General features: G+C 42.5%; 1 protein-coding gene across 2 annotated transcripts in view; it reads right to left on the minus strand.

Annotated features, from left to right (window-relative positions):
• LOC148348971 (cell adhesion molecule DSCAML1-like) overlaps nt 1-20,583 on the minus strand; it is a 143,246-nt gene that overhangs the window by 40,575 nt on the left and 82,088 nt on the right. Inside the window, exons 12-19 of one of the 2 annotated variants that reach the window (XM_088320437.1) lie at nt 17,783-17,982; nt 15,910-16,006; nt 13,736-13,864; nt 13,497-13,664; nt 12,203-12,273; nt 10,372-10,612; nt 3,512-3,658; nt 1,514-1,669 (exon numbers count right to left, since the gene is read on the minus strand). In XM_088320437.1, the coding sequence (XP_088176563.1) occupies nt 1,514-1,669; nt 3,512-3,658; nt 10,372-10,612; nt 12,203-12,273; nt 13,497-13,664; nt 13,736-13,864; nt 15,910-16,006; nt 17,783-17,982 (1,209 nt within the window). Of the gene's footprint in view, nt 1-1,513; nt 1,670-3,472; nt 3,659-10,371; nt 10,613-12,202; nt 12,274-13,496; nt 13,665-13,735; nt 13,865-15,909; nt 16,007-17,782; nt 17,983-20,583 lie in introns of both variants that reach the window. The other variant, XM_088320436.1, reaches the window with a different exon arrangement.

Here is a 20,583-nt window from a genome sequence, read left to right on the forward strand (position 1 = left end):
TCTCTCCCGTTACGATCTGTTTTGATCTCGACCACGTCTGTTCTCCCGCCCCGAATAACGATCCGTTTTCGATCTCGACCACGTCTATTTTCCTCTCCTGGCTTTCGACTAGTTTCCGATCCAGACCACGCTTTTTGCTCTCCTGTCCCGGCTATTGACCTGCTTTCCGTCCCTGACACCGCCATTGCCCGCTACGGAAGAGCAACTTGCTTCCCGCCATCGCTTTTATTTTTTTTTGTCTATGAGGACATTAGTTAGCTGTTAGCTAATAAAATGCTTCAATATAAATTAGTGTGTAGGGATGCAACAATTGCCCAGCTCAAAATCCGTGTCAGGTCGGGTCCTAAATTGTCAATCATTACGTTCGGGTTTGGGCAGAGCTTCATTTACTCGGACTTCTGTCATTAGCCACCCATTATTGTTCTCTGTTTCTTTTTCTTGGTGGAAGATCCGCGCAGCATGCACAGGGGTCCGGGGTGGCAAAATTACCCTTCCTCCTTTTTTTTTTTAAACAGTCATGATTACTGCTCCTTTGGCGCCAACTGCCTCAGACTCTTATTGGCTCCCTGTCACTATTTAAACCCCCGTCTTTCTGTCACCTGTTGTCAGTCTGTCTGCGAACCTCAGCTTACGCTAGGCAAGCTTTTCGACCCTGATTCACTCCTGTTTTGGCTCCCGTCTGTTTTGACCCATTTTCTGATCTCGACCACGCTCTTTGCTCTCCTGTCCCGGCTACTGACCAGTTTTTTCCGTTCCTGACATCGTCATCGCTTGCCACGGAAATACCACTTCGGCGTCCGACCGACCTGCCCCCCGCGACCTCCGGATCCTGCAAGCAATCCTTTCCCTTCTTCCCAATAAAACTTCATCATGGCCTGTCACGGTTGCCATGGTGCCCAGTTGGCCCCGCCCGTGTGGCGCCAGCTGCAGCTTGTTGACAGATTGGCTCCCAGTCAGTATTTAAACTCAGTCCTGTCAGTCCCCTTTTGTCGGTCTGTCTGCGAATCTCTGTTTTTACACGGCAAGCCCTTTTTTCGCCTGTCCCGTTTTTTGCTCCTGTTTCTCTCCCGTTACAATCTGTTTTGATCTCGACCACGTCTGCTCTCCCGTCCCGAATTACGACCTGTTTTGACCTCGACCACGTCTGTTCTCCCGCCCTGAACAACGATCCGTTTTTTATCTCGACCACGTCTACTCTCCTCTCCTGGCTTTTGACTAGTTTCCGATCCCGACCACGTTTTTTTGCTCTCCTGTCCTGGCTACTGACCCGTTTTTTTCCCGTTCCCGACACCGCCATCGCTCACCACGGAAGTCCCACTTCCGCGTTCAATTGTGTTCAATCCTTTCCCTTCTTCCCAATAAAACTGTGAGAAACGTTACGCGAGTGGGTTCTGTCCCCGTTCTGGTCCTGACACGGCCACACGCATTCAACCACGTTTGTCTCTCACAATGCTTCGTTTAAGAAAAAGCGAAAATAAATTTTATAGCGATGTTTAATCAAAATTGTACTCACGATCTTCCCGAGTTTGGATGTAGAGGACATTGCTGCGGACGCCGTCGCCGGCTTGTGTATAAGCCAGAACTTGAACGCTGTAATTGGTGAATTTTTCCAGTCCTCGCAGTTCCACCTGCTCCCGAGTGGTGGTGATGTTCTGCATCTCTCCCCATTCTGAGAATCAACAGTTTCTTTCATTAACATTTATCTCGTATGAATAATTGAAGGTTTTTATTCATTCATGCACACTGCGAGCATTGTCTTAACAAGGAACTACAGCGAAGCCGTGAACCTGAAGTTCACAGTAGAAAAAAACAAAAAAGTACAAAACAATAACACTACTAAAAAAGAATTTTAAAAAAACATAAAAGTAAGGATGAGCGAGTGATAAAAGTTTGAGGGGCACAGACATGCTGTTGTCAGTCCGTCAAGGAACCTCTTTTCTACAAGGCACGCATTTTGGCACCCGTTTTCCACTCATCCGTTCCTGACTTCCCCGTTTGTGTCCGGCTTCGACCTGTTTTTGACCCCGACCATATTTGCTCTCCCGTCCCGGCTTATGACTCGTTTTGTAGAAAATATTCATTAAAATGTACAAAAGTATCCACCATGTGTTAGAAAAGATTATTCCGCTTGTTTTCAAGATCTTATCTTAGAACGCAATAAAATGGAATGGATTTTTTTTGCAGTGCATTCTAACACAAACACATCTCACCACAACATGCTGCTGTCAGTCCGTCAGGGAACCTCTTTTGTACAAGGCAAGCATTTTGGCACCCGTTTTCCACTCGTCTGTTCCTGATTTCCCCGTTTGTCTCCGGCTTCGACCTGTTTTTGACCCCGACCACATTTGCTCTCCCGTCCCGGCTTACGACTCGTTTTGTAGAAAATATTCATTAAAATGTACAATAGTATCTACCATGTGTTAGAAAAGACTATCCCGCTTGTTTTCAAGATCTTTCTTATCCTAGAACGCAATAAAATGGAATGGATTTTTTTTGCAGTGCATTCTAACACAAACACATTGAACCACAACATGCTGTTGTCAGTCCGTCAGGGAACCTCTTTTGTACAAGGCAAGCATTTTGGCACCCGTTTTCCACTCGTCCGTTCCTGATTTCCCCGTTTGTCTCAGGCTTTGACCTGTTTATGACCCCGACCACGTTTTTTGCTCTCCCGTCCCGGCTTACGACTCGTTTTGTAGAAAATATTCATTAAAATGTACAAAAGTATCTACCATGTGTTAGAAAAGATTATTCTGCTTGTTTTCAAGATCTTTCTTATCTTAGAACGCAATAAAATGGAATGGATTTTTTTTGCAGTGCATTCACACACAAACACATTGAACCACAACATGCTGTTGTCAATCCGTCAGGGAACCTCTTTTCTACAAGGCAAGCATTTTGGCACCCGTTTTCTACTCGTCCGCTCCTGATTTTCCCGTTTGTCTCAGGCTTTGACCTGTTTATGACCCCGACCACGTTTTTTGCTCTCCTGTCCCGGCTTACGACTCGTTTTGTAGAAAATATCCATTTAAATGTACAAAAGTATCTACCATGTGTTAGAAAGGATTATTCTGCTTGTTTTCAAGATCTTTCTTATCTTAGAACGCAATAAAATGGAATGGATTTTTTTTGCAGTGCATTCCCACAAAAACACATTGAACCACAACATGCTGTTGTCAGTCCGTCAGGGAACCTCTTTTCTACAAGGCACGCATTTTGGCACCCGTTTTCCACTCGTCCGTTCCTGATTTCGCAGTTTGTCTCAGGCTTTGACCTGTTGTTGACCCCGACCACGTTTTTTGCTCTCCCGTCCCGGCTTACGACCCGTTTTGTAGAAAATTTTCATTAAAATGTACAAAACACATTGAACCACAACATGCGATTAAAAACTTGAAAAAAACACAGACAACATTGAAGTGGGGGGGATGGGGAAGGGGTTGGTGTCAATTAGAATGATAGAGATGATAATTACTCTGCATTGGCCATTGGGGCCGGCCCCCACAGCACCCACCTCCGTCGGGGAAGAGGGACCAGAACACTACCCGGTAGCCTTTGAGCACGCCGTGCAGCGTCAGCCGTGGAGGCTCCGCCCACGTGATCACCGCCTCGTCCGAAGTGACCGAGATGGCGCGGACGTTCTGGGGAGGTTCGCTGGGCACTGGGAACACACAAAAACAGGAAAACCTGGTCAATGTATAGTTGAAAACTGCATGTCGGGTTCAGGAAGGCAGGTAGTCAAGTAGGTTACCCTAGTTGTGAAAAATAAATCCCATAAAAGCGGACTTAGCACTCTAGGTTTTCTTGACTCTGTTCCAGAAACACAATTCACTTTTCCAGGAGAACAACAATGAATATCAACACCATCTTTTACAGGCAGTCAGGTAGGTCACCCTAGATGTGAAAAAAAATCCCCAAAAAGCTGACATAGCACTTTTGGTTTTGTTGACTCAGAATTCGTTTCCAGAAAGACATTTCACTCTCCCAGGAGAACGACATTGAATAGCAACACCATCTTTTACAGGCCGTTAGGTAGGTCACCCTAGATGTGAAAAAAAAAATCCCCAAAAAGCTGACATAGCACTTTAGGTTTTGTTGACTCAGAATTCTTTTCCAGAAAGATATTTCATTCTCCCAGGAGAACGACAATGAATATCAACACCATGTTTTACAGGCAGTCAGGAAGGTCACCCTAGATGTGATTTTTTTTTTTTTTTTAAAAAAGCTGACATAGTCCTTTTGGTTTTGTTGACTCAGAATTCGTTTCCAGAAAGACATTTCACTCTCCCAGGAGAACAACAATGAATATCAACACCATCTTTTACAGGCAGTCAGGTAGGTCACCTTAGATGTGAAAACTGCCAAAAAAAGCTGACTTCGCATTTTGGGTTTTGCTGACTCAGAAATATTTTCATGAAAAAAGCTACACTTTACTACACTTGATCTTAGCCAAAAGGCTGAGAAGTCTTGTCATGAGTTTGGACACTGATTAGACATTTCACTCTCCCGGGAGAACAACATTGAATAGCAACACCATCTTTTACAGGCAGTCAGGTAGGTCACCCCAGATGTGAAAACTGCTAAGAAAGCTAACTTGGCATTTTAGGTTTTGCTGACTCAGCAGCTTTCCCAAAAAGACATTCTACTCTCAAGGCTAGAACAAGTTTGTCCAGGATTAAAATTTTTTGCAGGTGACACTGCCCCAAAAAACTTGACTGGGAACTTTCTGTTTTTATGACTTGGAAGTTTTTACAGAAAGACATTTCACTCTTCCATGCCAGAACAACATTCATTTTGAACCCAATGCCAGGCAAACAAAAGGGTTGAACTATATGTGAAATAATGCAAAAAAAGTCAACTCGGCACATTTGATTTTTTTTTTTTCTTCCCACAAAGACATTCCACTCTCCTAGGCCGGAATGACATTGAACATAATACCATGTTTTAGAGACAGTCAGGCACAAATGTGAATACTGCCCAAAAGAGGCTGAATCAGCATTTTTGTTCCCAGATAGACATTCTACTCTCTCAGGAGTTTTGCCAGGATCACAATATTTTACAAGCAATGAGGTAGGTTACTCTAGGGATGAGAATTCTGGGAAAAAAACGACCCAATCCAACCCAAGCCTGCGGCTTAAAATATGGTGCAGCTTGTACAAAAACAAAGTTGGTTTCTTCCTTAAATTTTCCAATGCGGCTTTTTTAATTTGGTGCGCTATGTAGTCTGGAATTTACGATACTTTATTATTATTGTTTGGTATGAATTCTAAAAGTAATGATCAAGTTATTACTATTTTTTAACTATGTTGCTATTATGTTATTACCGCGTTGTTGCCATGGCGCCCAATTGGTCCCCTGCCGTGTGGCGCCAGAGTCTGTCACGGTTGCCACGGCGCCCAATTGGCCCCGCTCATGGACACCAGCTGAAACGCATTGACAGATTGCTCCCTGACTACTTAAACGCTGTCCTGTGAGTCGCCTGTTGTCGGAGCGTCTGCGAAACTCTGTTTTGACACGTCTATCCCTGAGAATCCCTTTTTTGCCTGTGTTTTTTGCTCTTGTTTTGCCAAGCCCAGGGAATCTCCATTTTCCCCCTGTGTTTTGCTCCTGTTTTGTTCTCGCCTCGATCTGATTGATTTTGACCACTTCCTCGTTCCGATCAATCTACTTCCGCGACCAACGATCCCCGGATCGAGTGTGCTCTCATTTCTCTTCTCCCCGCTAAACTGTGAGTAACGTTACGCGAGTGGGTTCTGCTCCCTGTCCTGGTCCTGACAGTTGTATTTATTAGAAGTAGGGTTAGAGTAAAAAACTACTACAACAACTGAAACCTATAGGCTACTTTTAAAAAGGAATTTGGAAAAATTGATCACGTATTCAAAGACACTGATCCTGTCTGATTTTTCATGCGAGATAGAAACCAAAATGCCTAGAAAATACCAATGACACCTCGCTGGTGAGCTATTTTCAGAACCGGACCGCAGGCTGTTCAGAGATCTACCGGGTGCCCTCGAGCACCGTGTTAGTGACCCCTGGTTTAAACAGAGTGTGTTCATAGAGGAGGCAGACAAGAGGGAATCGTAAATTTGACACCTTTCAGGGTGCATATGCAAATAAGTAGGCGGGGCCGAATCGGATGCGGGTAATAAAATCTCGAGAAAGGCAATGTTCGACTTTAATGGGATTGCAGATACGGAAAACCGATCCTGGCAATTACAAGAACATCAAACATCCCAATCCCCAAAAAGCGGCATAATACCCAGTCTGGATTACTGTAGATAAACGGTACAAAATATTTGACGGAACCGAAAGCAGTGGAACAAATAGAAACAGGAGTTGAAAATAGGGATAATAAGGCTCCTTAGTTCTTCCTCGGCGCTAATTAAAAGGCAGGAGAATTATGTGGGGATGTGTAACAAATCCAAATTGGCTAAGAGGTGGGTAGTAATCGAGTACATTTACTCCGTTGCATTTACTTGAGTAACTTTTGGGATACTTTGTACTTCTAGGAGTATTTTTGAATCCGTATACTTTTACTTGAGTAAATTTATGAAGAAAAAAACGATCCATTTTTGATCCTGACCACGTCTACTCTGCTCTCCTGGCTTTCGACTTGTTTCCGATCCCGACCACGTTTTTTGCTCTTCTATCCCGGCTACTGACCCGTTTTTTTCCGTTCCCGACACCGCCATCGCTCGCAACGGAAGTCCCACAGGAAGTTATAAAGCAGGAGAATTATGTGGGGATGTGTAACAAATCCAAATTGGCTAAGAGGTGGGTAGTAACCGAGTACATTTACTCCGTTGCATTTACTTGAGTAACTTTTGGGACATTTTGTACTTCTAGGAGTATTTTTGAATCCCTATACTTTTACTTGAGTACATTTATGAAGAAAAAACGATCCGTTTTTGATCCTGACCACGTCTACTCTGCTCTCCTGGCTTTCGACTTGTTTCCGATCCCGACCACGTTTTTTGCTCTTCTATCCCGGCTACTGACCCGTTTTTTTCCGTTCCCGACACCGCCATCGCTCGCAACGGAAGTCCCACAGGAAGTTAAAAAGCAGGAGAATTATGTGGGGATGTGTAACAAATCCAAATTGGCTAAGAGGTGGGTAGTAACCGAGTACATTTACTCCGTTGCATTTACTTGAGTAACTTTTGGGACATTTTGTACTTCTAGGAGTATTTTTGAATCCCTATACTTTTACTTGAGTAAATTTGTGAAGAAAAAAACGATCCGTTTTTTATCCTGACCCATCTACTCTGCTCTCCTGGCTTTCGACTTGTTTCCGATCCCGACCACGTTTTTGCTCTTCTATCCCGGCTACTGACCCGTTTTTTCCGTTCCCGACACCGCCATCGCTCGCAACGGAAGTCCCACAGGAAGTTAAAAAGCAGGAGAATTATGTGGGGATGTGTAACAAATCCAAATTGGCTAAGAGGTGGGTAGTAACCGAGTACATTTACTCCGTTGCGTTTACTTGAGTAACTTTTGGGACATTTTGTACTTCTAGGAGTATTTTTGAATCCCTATACTTTTACTTGAGTACATTTATGAAGAAAAAAACGATCCGTTTTTGATCCTGACCACGTCTACTCTGCTCTCCTGGCTTTCGACTTGTTTCCGATCCCGACCACGTTTTTGCTCTTCTATCCCGGCTACTGACCCGTTTTTACCGTTCCCGACACTGCCATCGCTCACAACGGAAGTCCCACAGGAAGTTAAAAAGCAGGAGAATTATGTGGGGATGTGTAACAAATCTAAATTGGCTAAGAGGTGGGTAGTAATCGAGTACATTTACTCCGTTGCATTTACTTGAGTAACTTTTGGGACGTTTTGTACTTCTAGGAGTATTTTTGAATCCCTATACTTTTACTTGAGTACATTTATGAAGAAAAAACGATCCGTTTTTGATCTCGACCACGTCTACCCTCCTCTCTTGGGTTTCGACTTGTTTCCGATCCCGACCACGTTTTTTGCTCTTCTATCCCGGCTACTGACCCGTTTTTTTCCGTTCCCGACACCGCCATCGCTCGCAACGGAAGTCCCACAGGAAGTTAAAAAGCAGGAGAATTATGTGGGGATGTGTAACAAATCCAAATTGGCTAAGAGGTGGGTAGTAACCGAGTACATTTACTCCGTTGCATTTACTTGAGTAACTTTTGGGACATTTTATACTTCTAGGAGTATTTTTGAATCCCTATACTTTTACTTGAGTACATTTATGAAGAAAAAACGATCCGTTTTTGATCTCGACCACGTCTACCCTCCTCTCCTGGCTTTTGACTTGTTTCCGATCCCGACCACGTTTTTGCTCTTCTATCCCGGCTACTGACCCGTTTTTTCCGTTCCCGACACCGCCATCGCTCGCAACGGAAGTCCCACAGGAAGTTAAAAAGCAGGAGAATTATGTGGGGATGTGTAACAAATCCAAATTGGCTAAGAGGTGGGTAGTAATCGAGTACATTTACTCTGTCGCATTTACTTGAGTAAGTTTTGGGACATTTTGTTCTTCTAGGAGTATTTTTGAATCCCTATACTTTTACTTGAGTAAATTTATGAAGAAAAAAACGATCCGTTTTTGATCCTGACCACGTCTACTCTGCTCTCCTGGCTTTCGACTTGTTTCCGATCCTGACCACGTTTTTGCTCTTCTATCCCGGCTGCTGACCCGTTTTTTTCCGTTCCCGACACCGCCATCGCTCGCAACGGAAGTCCCACAGGAAGTTAAAAAGCAGGAGAATTATGTGGGGATGTGTAACAAATCCAAATTGGCTAAGAGGTGGGTAGTAACCGAGTACATTTACTCTGTTGCATTTACTTGAGTAAGTTTTGGGATATTTTGTACTTCTAGGAGTATTTTTGAATCGCAGTACTTTTACTTGAGTAAATTTGTGAAGAAAAAAAACAGTAATTTGACTCCGCTACATTAAACAACGTTGAAGTTGTTAAAATACGCGTCTGTCTGTCTCCGCTAAGGCTCAAATAGGTTTAACCAATCAAACCTAGGAGCCTCGTCATGTGACCATATTCAACTTCAGCAGGGGAAGAGTTGTTTACGTAAGAAACAGATCAAAAACACAAAGGAGGAGGAGAACCCCTGGCCTCACTTAAAAAGCATGTTCCCCTTAAAAAGGAAGTGAAACAAATTCAGATTCAACAACAAACTTGAGGAAACATGTAGCGCTCAGTTTCCTAAATTCTAATTTCAACTTGACTTTGGTTTTATTACTTGCTTGTTTTATTGTTTTTTTGATGTTCTGTGTACAGCAAACTTGGGTGTCTGGAAAGCTGCTTTGAAGTAAAACGTGCTATTATTATCCTTAACCATCCAGCGTCTATGATTAAACCTCCCTGTTTTAAAAATTGTTTTTGCAATAAATACAAATATAGGAAGTCTTGTTTGCTGTTCTGTATCTCCAGTGCATATAAATTTTGCCTCATATATAATGAAGTTATATATTACCTTTTACACTGTTTTATCTTTCGTAAAGTCAAATAGACTTGTTCTAAAATTTGACTTCAGTGTTTGAGGGCAAACTCTGAGAGAAGGGTGTCGTAAATTGCGTTTTGCGCCGGAATGTGCCTCTCCTTCCATTCTGTGAAGATAACAATGACTTATCATCTCGCCTGGGGTGTTGGATATGTGCCTGGCAACATCCTGTCTGTAGGGCGTTGACCTATCAACCCTCCACCCATTCTTCAAATCATGGTTGGGAAATTTGCATCGGCAGAGGCTTGGTCATGGTGCATGAACATTTCATCGGCATGGGTTATAAACATGGGACAACGCTAGATTTTTTGGCCTGTCCTTTTTTTGCTCCTGTTTGTCTCCCGCTACGATCTGTTTTGATCTCGACCACGTCTGTTCTCCCGTCCCGAATAACGATCTGTTTTTGATCTCGACAACGTCTACTCTCCTCTCCTGGCTTTCGACTTGTTTCCGATCCCGACCACGTTTTTGCTCTTCTACCACGTCTGTTCTCCCGTCCCGAATAACAATCTGTTTTTGATCTCGACAACGTCTACTCTCCTCTCCTGGCTTTTGACTTGTTTCCGATCCCGACCACTTTTTTGCTTTTCTATCCCGGCTACTGACCCGTTTTTTCCATTCCCGACACCGCCATCGCTCGCCACGGAAGTCCCACTTCCGCGTTCAGAGCGACCTGCTTCCCGCATCCAGCAATCCCCGGATCGTGGGCGCAACCCTCTCCCTTTCTTCTAATAAAACTTGTGAGAAACGTTACGCGAGTGGGTTCTGTTTCCTTTCTGGTCCTGACAACCCACCTCTGATCTAACTGCATGTTAGCAATTTATACATAGCGTTTCTAATCATCTCCTGTTTTTCTTCTCCATGAGCGTCTTCCTTACCGTCTTCCAGCGTGGTCGCATTGATCTCCGTACTGGAAGGTCCCGTCCCGGCTCTGTTGAAAGCTTGGACCACAACTCCGTACTGGGCAAACTTTTTAAGGTTGTCTAAGGTGTAGACTTCACTGTCTCCAGTAGCTTTCATCTCCACGATACTGTATTGGCCGTTGCTTCCCGGGCCATTTTCTCTGTAGCCGATCTGGTAGCCACGGATGACTCCGTTTTGTAACTCCTTCTTCGGTGCCTTAAAGAGATCAAATTCAAATTTTTGTTACTAATTATTATAATGATCTAAATGGGTTCCTGACTATATTCTTCAGATGATAAAACCCAACTTTGGTTATCTTTTTGACATGTGAAAAAAACATTTAAGTCAGTGTCAAATATAGAACCCACATCTTTAACACTGCGTGAAGGTCTAAAATCTTGTAGTTCTGGCTAAAGTTTCTCTCTCTGACTTTCAGGACCAATGACAAACACCTCCATTTTGTCCTGGTTGATCTATCGATGAGACTTGAGTCATCAGGGGACACTGCAGTGTCTGCTTGGTATCTCCTGATGACATCTCCAAGGGGAAGCAAATGGAGATTCAAAAGTACTGGGCCTAGGATTGAACCTTGGGGAATCCCAGATTTAACATTAAGGGTTTTGGAGGAAGTAGCATCCATACTTACTTAGGAATGCTTGATTTTGAGGTGGTATTATTTTGATTTAACCTTAACTTAAATGAATAAAAATGCTGTAAATATTCATGATTAAAGATAATACAGTGTTCTGTCGCCATTGTTTCGTAGATTTCCAGATGCATAGACTTGCACTACATAGAGACGGATACAATTATTGAATCCACTACATTTGGATAGTATATTTCCGCCATTAGGGCAGAAAATAAAACAGACGTGTGTTCTGTCTTGGTCCTGTTTTCCTGTTGGTATTTCCTGTCTGGTATTGTTCCTGTTTATTTTGTCCTGTTTGATATCGGTTTCCTGTTTCGTTCCTGTCTATCTTTGTCCTGTTTATTATTCTCTCTAGTTTTCGTTCCCATCTAGTTTGTCCTGTTTAATTTCGAGATCCTGTTTCCTTATCATTCCTGTCCGTCCTGTCCGTTTTCCCTTTGTCAGTCCGTCAACGAACCTCTGCCCTGCAAGACGCGGGTTCTGTCTCGGTCCTGTTTTCCTGTTGTTTTTTCCTGTCCGGTATTGTTCCCGTTTATTTTTGTCCCGTTTAATATTCTCTCCTGTTTTCTTTCCCGTCTAGTTTTTCCCCTGTTTACTTTCGATATCCTGTTTTATTATCCATCCTGTCTGTCCTGTCCTGTCCGGTATCGACCTCATCTGTCCGATATCTGCTCGGGCATTGGAATCGATCTCGTCGGTCTCTGGCTTCCTGTCTTTCCACGCCAGACTGCCACCTAACGTGCATGACTCCCCATTTCCCGTAAAATAAAAGCTTGTGTGAGAAACCCTCATGTTGGTTCCAGATCAGGGGATGGTGTAATAATAGTCTGAAAAAATAGTCTGTGTAATAACCTGTGAAGCTCTTTGAGACTCTTTGTGATTAAGGGCTATACAAATAAAAATGACTTGACTTGACTAGAAATGTCACGCATTTGGGTCCTGTTTTGGTTCTTGACAGTCCTTTTTGAGCAGACTTGTTAGGAACCAAGGCAACAAATTCAAGCATTTACACAGACTTCACCCAAAATCCATGCACTTTTTAATCCTTGAAAACCGAAAAGTTCAATTCAAGCCTTTTCAAGGATTTCAAGCACCACTAGTGATTTTCTAAGAGATAAACCACAAAAATCTATAATCATCAAAGAGATGATAACTACCCTCCATGTGACTCGAATGCTTTGTGATGTCATGGGCTGCAGAATCACATCCATCGGTGGTCCATCAGGTGCTATCAAATGTGAGAAGATACGAAAGTCAGAATGTTTTTCAAAAAAACACTTCATTTATCGTATTTTCCGCACTATAAGGCGCACCTAGAAGCCTTTCTTTTTTTTTTTCAAAAGCTGACCATGCGCCTTATAATACAGTGCGCCTTATATATGGATCAATATTAAGTCGCAAAGTCTTGCAACTCGATTTTCCCCCAAAGGCGAAGTCGTCCGCGGTGTATGCTGGGATACATAAAGGGGGCGGATCCTTTTTATCATTTACAGGCTCGCACAGGCTAAAGGGTCGAAACAAAGCCTGCAATTGGCCGAAAAAGATGAATGTGAATCACACGGTTGCACTACGGCATAGAGAAAATGTTTTATATACGGTAGGGAGAATATCAATAAGGAGAAATTACATGCTCCTGTGCTTGAGATGGTGCCTTCGTAACTGTATTTAGTTGCACTCTGTAGGCCAGAGGTCTCCAACCTTTTTCTAGCACCGAGCTACTTTTGTTACTAATTAGCGCAAGGGTACCTACTTTTTATCTACATTTCTAAAATTAGCTAGAAAGGAGGCAAAATTGTAGCTTGATAACTATTTTTACTATTCTGTATTTGTAAATATTTGACTCTCCTGGATTTATGACACTCACGGTTGTAAGAAGACCATGGTTACGTATCATTATTGAACGTGATGGCTGCAAGAGAACTTAGGTGAGCTATGCGGCTTTATATTTTCCCGGTATCTTGTTTTAGAACGATCTTGATGTTTCTGTGATGAGTCTATTTTTAAATTAAACTCAATTCCAAGTGTTTATTGTCATATGCACAGTAAAGTTGCGGCGAAAAAGAAAATAGAAACTAAGGAATGGTTGGCATTTCTTGAATCCCAAGACTTTAACCTTTCGAATGACATTTGGAACGATCCATTTGACACTGTTTCCGTACATGTCTGAGACACGTATTTGTTTCTTTGCAAGCTTTGGGAATGTTAAGGGGGTAATAAAATGGACTGAACCATCTGACTGTTTTGTCGACATTCCCGTTGTAGCGCCTTATAAGCCGGTGCGCCTTATGTATGGAAAATATAGGACCAAAAACTATTTTTTGGGGGTGCGCCTTATAACCCGGTGCGCCTTATGTATGGAAAATATAGGACCAAATACTATTTTCTGGGGGGACGCCCTATAGCACGGTGCGCCTTATAGTGCGGAAAATACGGTACCCAAAGACGACTTACGTGCTTCTTCTGTACTGATGGTCAGCTCTTTGCTAGGAAGGCTACGTCCAATCTTGTTATAGGAATACATGCGAATGCTGTAGACACAAGCAGGGTGCAACTCCACAATGTTGGCTTGGTTGTTGGTGGGTGAGATGTTCCTGGTGGTGTACATGTGGTCCCAGGAGTCTGAGGAGCGAAGACATTTTGTTTCATTCCATGAAAAGAATCAAAACACTAAGACGGTCCGGCGCACCCACCCGACTTATTCTTGTACTCGATGTCATAGCTCGTGATGATGCTGTTGCCATCAAACCTTTGGATCCAGCGTAAGTTCATGCTCCGGTCCTTCACCTCCCTTACTTCTAATTCAGGAGGATCTGGTGGTTCTGTGTGTATGCACAAATAAACCATAAAGGATTTTATACAATTGACTATAAAGGATTTTGTACATTTGACCAATGTTCCTTCTAAGCTGCGTGTGTGCGCAATTGGGCAAGAAAATCTAGCCAGCTCACAAAAATCAGGGCTCCAAATTGATAATTAGGAAGCGAATTCAGTCAAAGTTACAGTGCATGAAGGTAAAAATACACGGGTTCCCCCGACGTTGTGTTCTAAATGCGGTATTTGGAAGTCAAGGTCGATGTAGAAGTTGAGTAAAGTCAGTAGATTTTTTCGAGAACCGGCTTCTTCGGCTCGGCTCACTAAAAAGAACCGGCTCTTTCGGGTCCCAAACGGCTCTTCAGGTTGTTTTTGCTTCTTTAATCCCTACACGACCAAATATGATGTAAAATTGTGTACAAAATGACTTAAAGGGGGGAGGGAAAAGAACAAAAAAGAAAAAAATACCAAAATGAAAAAAGTAACAAAAGGAAGAGAAAAAAGAAGGAAAAATTCAGAAAAAAGCCAGAAAAAAAAAGAAAAGTAAGAAACTCAGGAAAAAAAGTAAATAGAGAACAAAATGAAAAAAGTAACAGCTCGGGAAAAATAAACTCAATGAGATTTTTTTAAAGGAATTTAAAAAAAAAAACAGGGAAAAAGAAGAAAAAGTTTGTGTTGCATTCCAATAATTTCCAATTATACCAAGTCAATCTTGTTGCCAACATTGTACTTCCACTAAAAATATGTGAAGAAATACAGTTCTGTGTTGTGCAACCGACTAAATAAGCCCCCAAAAATGTTAGTATTATGCGACAAAAGATACCAGGAAAAAAAAAAGAAATGGAAATCTTGTGAAAGAATTCTTGTAAAAACAAATGATGTTTGTAGGCCGTACAACCTTTGCAATCGTACATGAGTCAATTCATTCAAAAGTGAAAAATAATTTTGCATTGCCGGAAACTCAGCAAAATGTAGCGTGATGTCAAGTTTTGGACATCTTTGATAATGACTTAGTTGCCACACTTGGGATTGCCGTTGCTCACTGTTGTTTCAAGCGTTGCTCACCGACTTAGTGTGAACGCTCAGACCCGTAAGGAAAATTACAGGGAACATTGCATTTGACTATAAAGGATGTTATACGATTGACTCATAATGCAATGAAGATTTTCACTGAGTAGGCTTTAGTTCAATGACAGGTCAGGCTGTTCCAAAAGTAAAATATTTTGTCTAGTACTGTTGATAACAGGACTCTGACAGAGGACGGCAAGCGTTGTTTTGAGAATTGCTCGGCGTTGTTTTGAGTATTCAGGACATCGCGACGCTCTTCTACGAGATGGTGAAGCCCAGGGGGGGCTTCTTTGGCACGCCCATGGGAGGAGTCAGCACGCCATTGTCCAGGGAGAAGATGGCTAATAGGAGAGAGCTAAAGGATTTCAGAAGAGGGCTTCCCAGAGACTACAACAACACTAATTCGGCCATTTTCGATGGAGTACACTTAGTTAAATTGTTAATGAAATTAAATCTGCCCCCGTTGGGTGAATGTAGGTTGTGTTTAGTTAATGGACTCAGATAACTCATTCGAACAATTTGGTTAACGGCAGATTTCGATATTTCATTCCCAACAATTCAAACGGGAGCTTTCTCTTTATTATTAGATAGTTTCTTAGTGGTGTCATTATTTTATTCCACTGAGATTTTGGTTAACTTTATTCCCGCAGTCCAAATTATTAAAATTGGATGATTTAGTAAATTTTTTCACTTCAAAACTGCTATTTAAGGTCAACAAAAACACAGTACCAGAAAACATCCAAAAATTATTAAGTTATAACTTAAGGGGCTGTCGTAAATTCATAATCCCAAAAGGTGAGAACCACCAGGAAAAGGATGTGTGTCTCTGTGTGCGGAGTCAAACTTTGGAATAATTTACAAGATGAGATCAAACAATGTCCAACTATTCACCTGTTCAAATATAAATATGAAAAATCATTACTGGCAGAATACAGAGATGAAGAAAATGGCGTCTGAGTGATACTAGAGATTGGAGGTTTAATACCCTGCACAGTGAGTTGGATGAGTCCTCGACCTTCTCCGTAGGAGTTAATGGCATGACAAGAGAAGAAGACAGAATCTCCTCTGTCTGCTGGGTTCAGCTGTGAAAAAAAAGGAAATCATTTTTAAGTTGTAAAACGGTTCATTAGACAGATGCAGGATAATTATCAGACCGCTATTTATCGAATACAGGAAAAAAGAAAACAGTTATCAGTCATAATGTTTCCTGCAAATGTAAACAAAATTAAAGACACAAAAACTCGGGATTATAATAATTTGTTAAAGTGGTTTTATCATTTTTCAAAGCGCTGCAAAAATATGTATTCTAAATCACTTGTCAGGCTGTCGCGGTTGCCATGGCGCCCAATTGGCCCCGCCCGTGTGGCGCCAGCCGCGGCTCGTTGACAGATTGGGTTCCTTTCTATTTAAGCTCAGTGCTCTCACTCACCCTTTTGTCAGTCCGCCAACGAACCTCTGCCCCACAAGACGTGGGTTTTGACTCTGTCCGGTTTCCTACCTGTGTTTCCTGTCCGGTATCATTCCTGTCTATTGTTGTCCTGTTTATTAATGATCTCCAGTTTTCTTCCCGTCTAGATTATCCTGTTTCATTTTGATATCCTGTTTTAATATCAATCCTGTCTTTCCCGTCCTGTCCGGTATCGACCTTATCTGTCCGATATCAACTCGGGCAATTGGTATCGATCTCGTCGGCCTCTGTCTTCCTATCATTTCACGCCAGACCGCTGACTTACGTGTATGACTCCCCATTTCCCGTAAAATAAAAGGCTTGTGTGAGAAACGTCACGCATTCGGGTTCTCCTTCTGTTCCGGTTCATGATACAGGCAGTTTTGCTCTTTGAAAGTGTGTTTATTCTATCATTTCATTCATAAATTCAAAAAATAAATCCTCAAAAATTAGCAAGAGTATCTTATGTGTCAGACGCAAAACAATTTTCAGATTTGAAGGTGGATTTTTTTTTTTTCACTTTTCTTTCCTTTTTCTCCCTTTTCTCTTTCTCTCTTCCTACCCTTCGCACTTTCTTTTCTCTCCTTCTGTATTTCTATTTCTCTTTGGTTTTCTTTCTTCCTCTCCCTTTCTTCCCCTCTCTCACGACTTCTCTTTTTATCTCTTGTTTTTCACGCTCTCTCCCTCTCTCTTTCTTTGTCCCGCCCTCTCTCCTTTTCCCTCCCTCTTTCTCTTATTTCTTTATCTCTCTTTTTCTTTCTCTTTAATCTACTCGTCCGGCCCCTGACAGAATGTTTGTTCTATGGTGTGGCCCCTGAGTTCAAATCAGTTTGACACCCCTGGGTTAGGCCAATTAACCTTAAATGCATGTTTTGGGAAGGTGGGAGGAAACCAGAGTGCACGGGGAGAACATGCAAACTCCGCACAGGAAGATTCGATCCCATGACCTCAGCACTGTGCCGCGGACGCGCTAACCACTCAGCTGCCTAGTTGCCCACTGAAGAACTTATATTTTTTCAAGTAACATGGAATCTATTTTCGGCAGCACGGTGACGCAGTGGTTAGCGCGTGTGCGGCACAGTTCTGAGGTCATGAGATCGAATATCCTGTGTGGAGCTTGCATGTTCTCGCTGTGCTTGTTCCTCTGGGCCCTCCCACATGTTGTCTGTCCCTGTGTGCCCTGGGACTGGCTGGCAACCAGTTCAGGGTGTCCCCTACCCACTGCCCGAAGATAGCTGGGATGGGCTCCAGCACCCCCGTGACCCTACTGTGGATAAGCGGTGCAGATAATGGATGGATGGATGGATGGAATCTATTTTCATATCACAATTATTTCGAAATGATATTTGTAAGCATTCTTCTTGGCCATGAAGACATCAAACATGTCATCTACAAGCGCTCGATATCTGACCTTCAGGGTGGAGATGACTTCATCGCCCTTCTTGTTAATGGAGATGGAATAACGGGGGTTCCTCTCGGCGTCGATGACCGTGTCCCCTCGTTCCCAACGGATGATGATGGGCTGCTCCCCTCGGGCGGTGCAGTTCAGCTCCTTGGTTTGGCCCTTCCTGGCCATGGTGGTGTTGGGGTGGCTGGTGATCATCGCCGGAACTGGGGAAAAAAAACCACGGGCCCGTGACTGATAGCATAACGAGAGAGACCGTGAGCGAGGATGTTTCACAAATCGCTATGAATTTCCTCCCATTTTACGGTTTTAAGCCTCGCTGGCTGCATCTTTTCATCATTTCCGCACCCCTACTCTGATCCTTCTCGGCTCAGACATAGATTATTGATCGCGGGGGGGTTCTTGTGGTTTTGTTTTCATCACTAATTCATCCGACTGGTCTCTAAAACAACATTGAGACGGCTGCAACGCATCAAGCGGAAGAAAATCCTAATAAAAGACAAAAGAAACTAAATATGAATAAAACGATGACTCACAACACGTGGTCAGGTTTCTCTCCTGGCTTTGATCTCTTTGATCTCCGGCAAAACGAACATCAAATGCGACAGAAACAAAATGAAAATAAATCTAAACAGCTTGCCGACATCATTTTTGCCGTTCCATGTATTCCGTTACTCCCCAAGCCTGCACAAAATTGAGTACTTTTATTCCTATTTCGTTTCTTTTGTCTTTTATTAGCGTATTTGGTATTGGAGTCATCCAAAAGTCATTGAAAGTAATCAAGTTAAAGTAACCCTACCCAACCCTGCCAGCTACCTACCTACCAACCCAGCTACCTACCTACCTACCCAGCTACCTACCTACCCAGCTACCTACCTACCGACCCAGCTTCCTACCTACCTACCTACCTACCTACCGACCCAGCTTCCTACAGACCTACCTACCTACCTACCTACCCAGCTACCAGGGTTGGGTAGGGTTACTTTAACTGGATTACTTTCAATGACTTTTGGATGACTCCAATACCAAATATGCTAATAAAAGACAAAAGAAACTAAATTTGAATACAATGATGACTCACAACACGTGGTAAGCTTTCTCTCCTGGCTTTGATCTCTGGCAAAACTAACATCAAATACGACAGAAACATAATGAAAAGAAATCCAAACAGCTTGCCGACATCATTTTTGCTGTTCCATGTATTCCGTTACTGCCCAAGCCTGCACAAAATTGAGTCATTTTATTCACATTTAGTTTCTTTTGTCTTTTATTAGCATATTTGGTATTGGAGTCATCCAAAAGTCATTGAAAGTAATCCAGTTAAAGTAACCCTACCCAACCCTGCCAGCTACCTACCTACCTACCCAGCTACCTACCTACCAACCCAGCTACCTACCTATCTACCTATCTACCAACCCAGCTACCTACCGACCCAGCTTCCTACCTACCTACCTACCTACCTACCTACCCAGCTACCAGGGTTGGGTAGGGTTACTTTAACTGGATTACTTTCAATGAATTTTCAATGACTCCAATACCAAATATGCTAATAAAAGACAAAATAAACTAAATAGGAATAAAACGATGACTCACACCACGTGGTAAGCTTTCTCTCCTGGCTTTGATCTCTTTGATCTCTGGCAAAACTAACATAAAATCAGGGTTGGGTAGGGTTACTTTAACTGGATTACTTTCAATTACTTTTGGATGACTCCAATACCAAATACGCTAATAAAAGACAAAATAAACTAAATAGGAATAAAATGATGACTCACAACACGTGGTAAGCTTTCTCTCCTGGCTTTGATCTCTTTGATCTCCGGCAAAACTAACATGAAATGCGACAGAAACAAAATGAAAATCAATCCAAACAGCTTGCCGACATCATTTTTGCCGTTCCATGTATTCCGTTACTCCCCAAGCCTGCACAAAATGGAGTCATTTTATTTATATTTAGTTTCTTTTGTCTTTTATGAGCATATTTGGTATTGGAGTCATCCAAAAGTCATTGAAAGTAATCCAGTTAAAGTAACCCTACCCAACCCTGGGTGCGCTGAATACACAACCCCAAAGTTTGCATAATCTCAGTTTTCTATCAATATATATAACTATATTTTCTCCATCAATACTTATTGAATAATTCCAAATGGTTAGCTTCTTGTCATTGCTTCTCCCTGGCTGGTTGTACTGTTCCTAGACGTGTGCTTTCACAATTAAGCATTTAACCAATCACATTTCAGCAATTAGTAATCACAGGGAGGCCTTCACAAATCATTCTGAAGGCCCCATACCGTAAATCAGTCTTTAAGAGAGCTGTTGATTTAGTCAATCCGAATCGGCCTCAGAGCACATGCTAGTGGTTTCACTAACTGTGATTGGCTAGTGGGTTGTTATCCACCGAAGGAATTGAGTCAACAGCTGTTAAACTTGAAGAGACTGTACTGCTCAAGGATATACACTGCTGTGTTGATTTAATCGTAAACTCCAAATCACGAAAGCCTTTCGCAGGTGGGAAAAGGTTTTGTCCGCCACTTTCAGCCCAGAGGTAAGATCTTAAGCCCAAGGCTGACTTTCCAATGTTTCGGGGCATTCGGGCAAATACTTTCAATCATTTCGTTTGGGTTGAGACTTCTCTCTCACTCAAATTTTTTTCTTTATTATCAACCTGTCACTCTTCTTCTTCGTCTCTTCTTATACAATCTTGTTTAATGTCATGATTACTGATTCGGGGCACTTGCGGCTGCCCCGTTGGCGCTAATAGCCACGGGACCTGATTGGCTGTCGGACTCTTTTTAAACTACTGTCTT

Source organism: Urocampus carinirostris, chromosome 17 (assembly GCF_059441175.1).
Source record: "Urocampus carinirostris isolate Australia breed hairy pipefish chromosome 17, RoL_Ucar_1.0, whole genome shotgun sequence".
In the NCBI taxonomy this organism is placed as follows: domain Eukaryota; kingdom Metazoa; phylum Chordata; class Actinopteri; order Syngnathiformes; family Syngnathidae; genus Urocampus; species Urocampus carinirostris.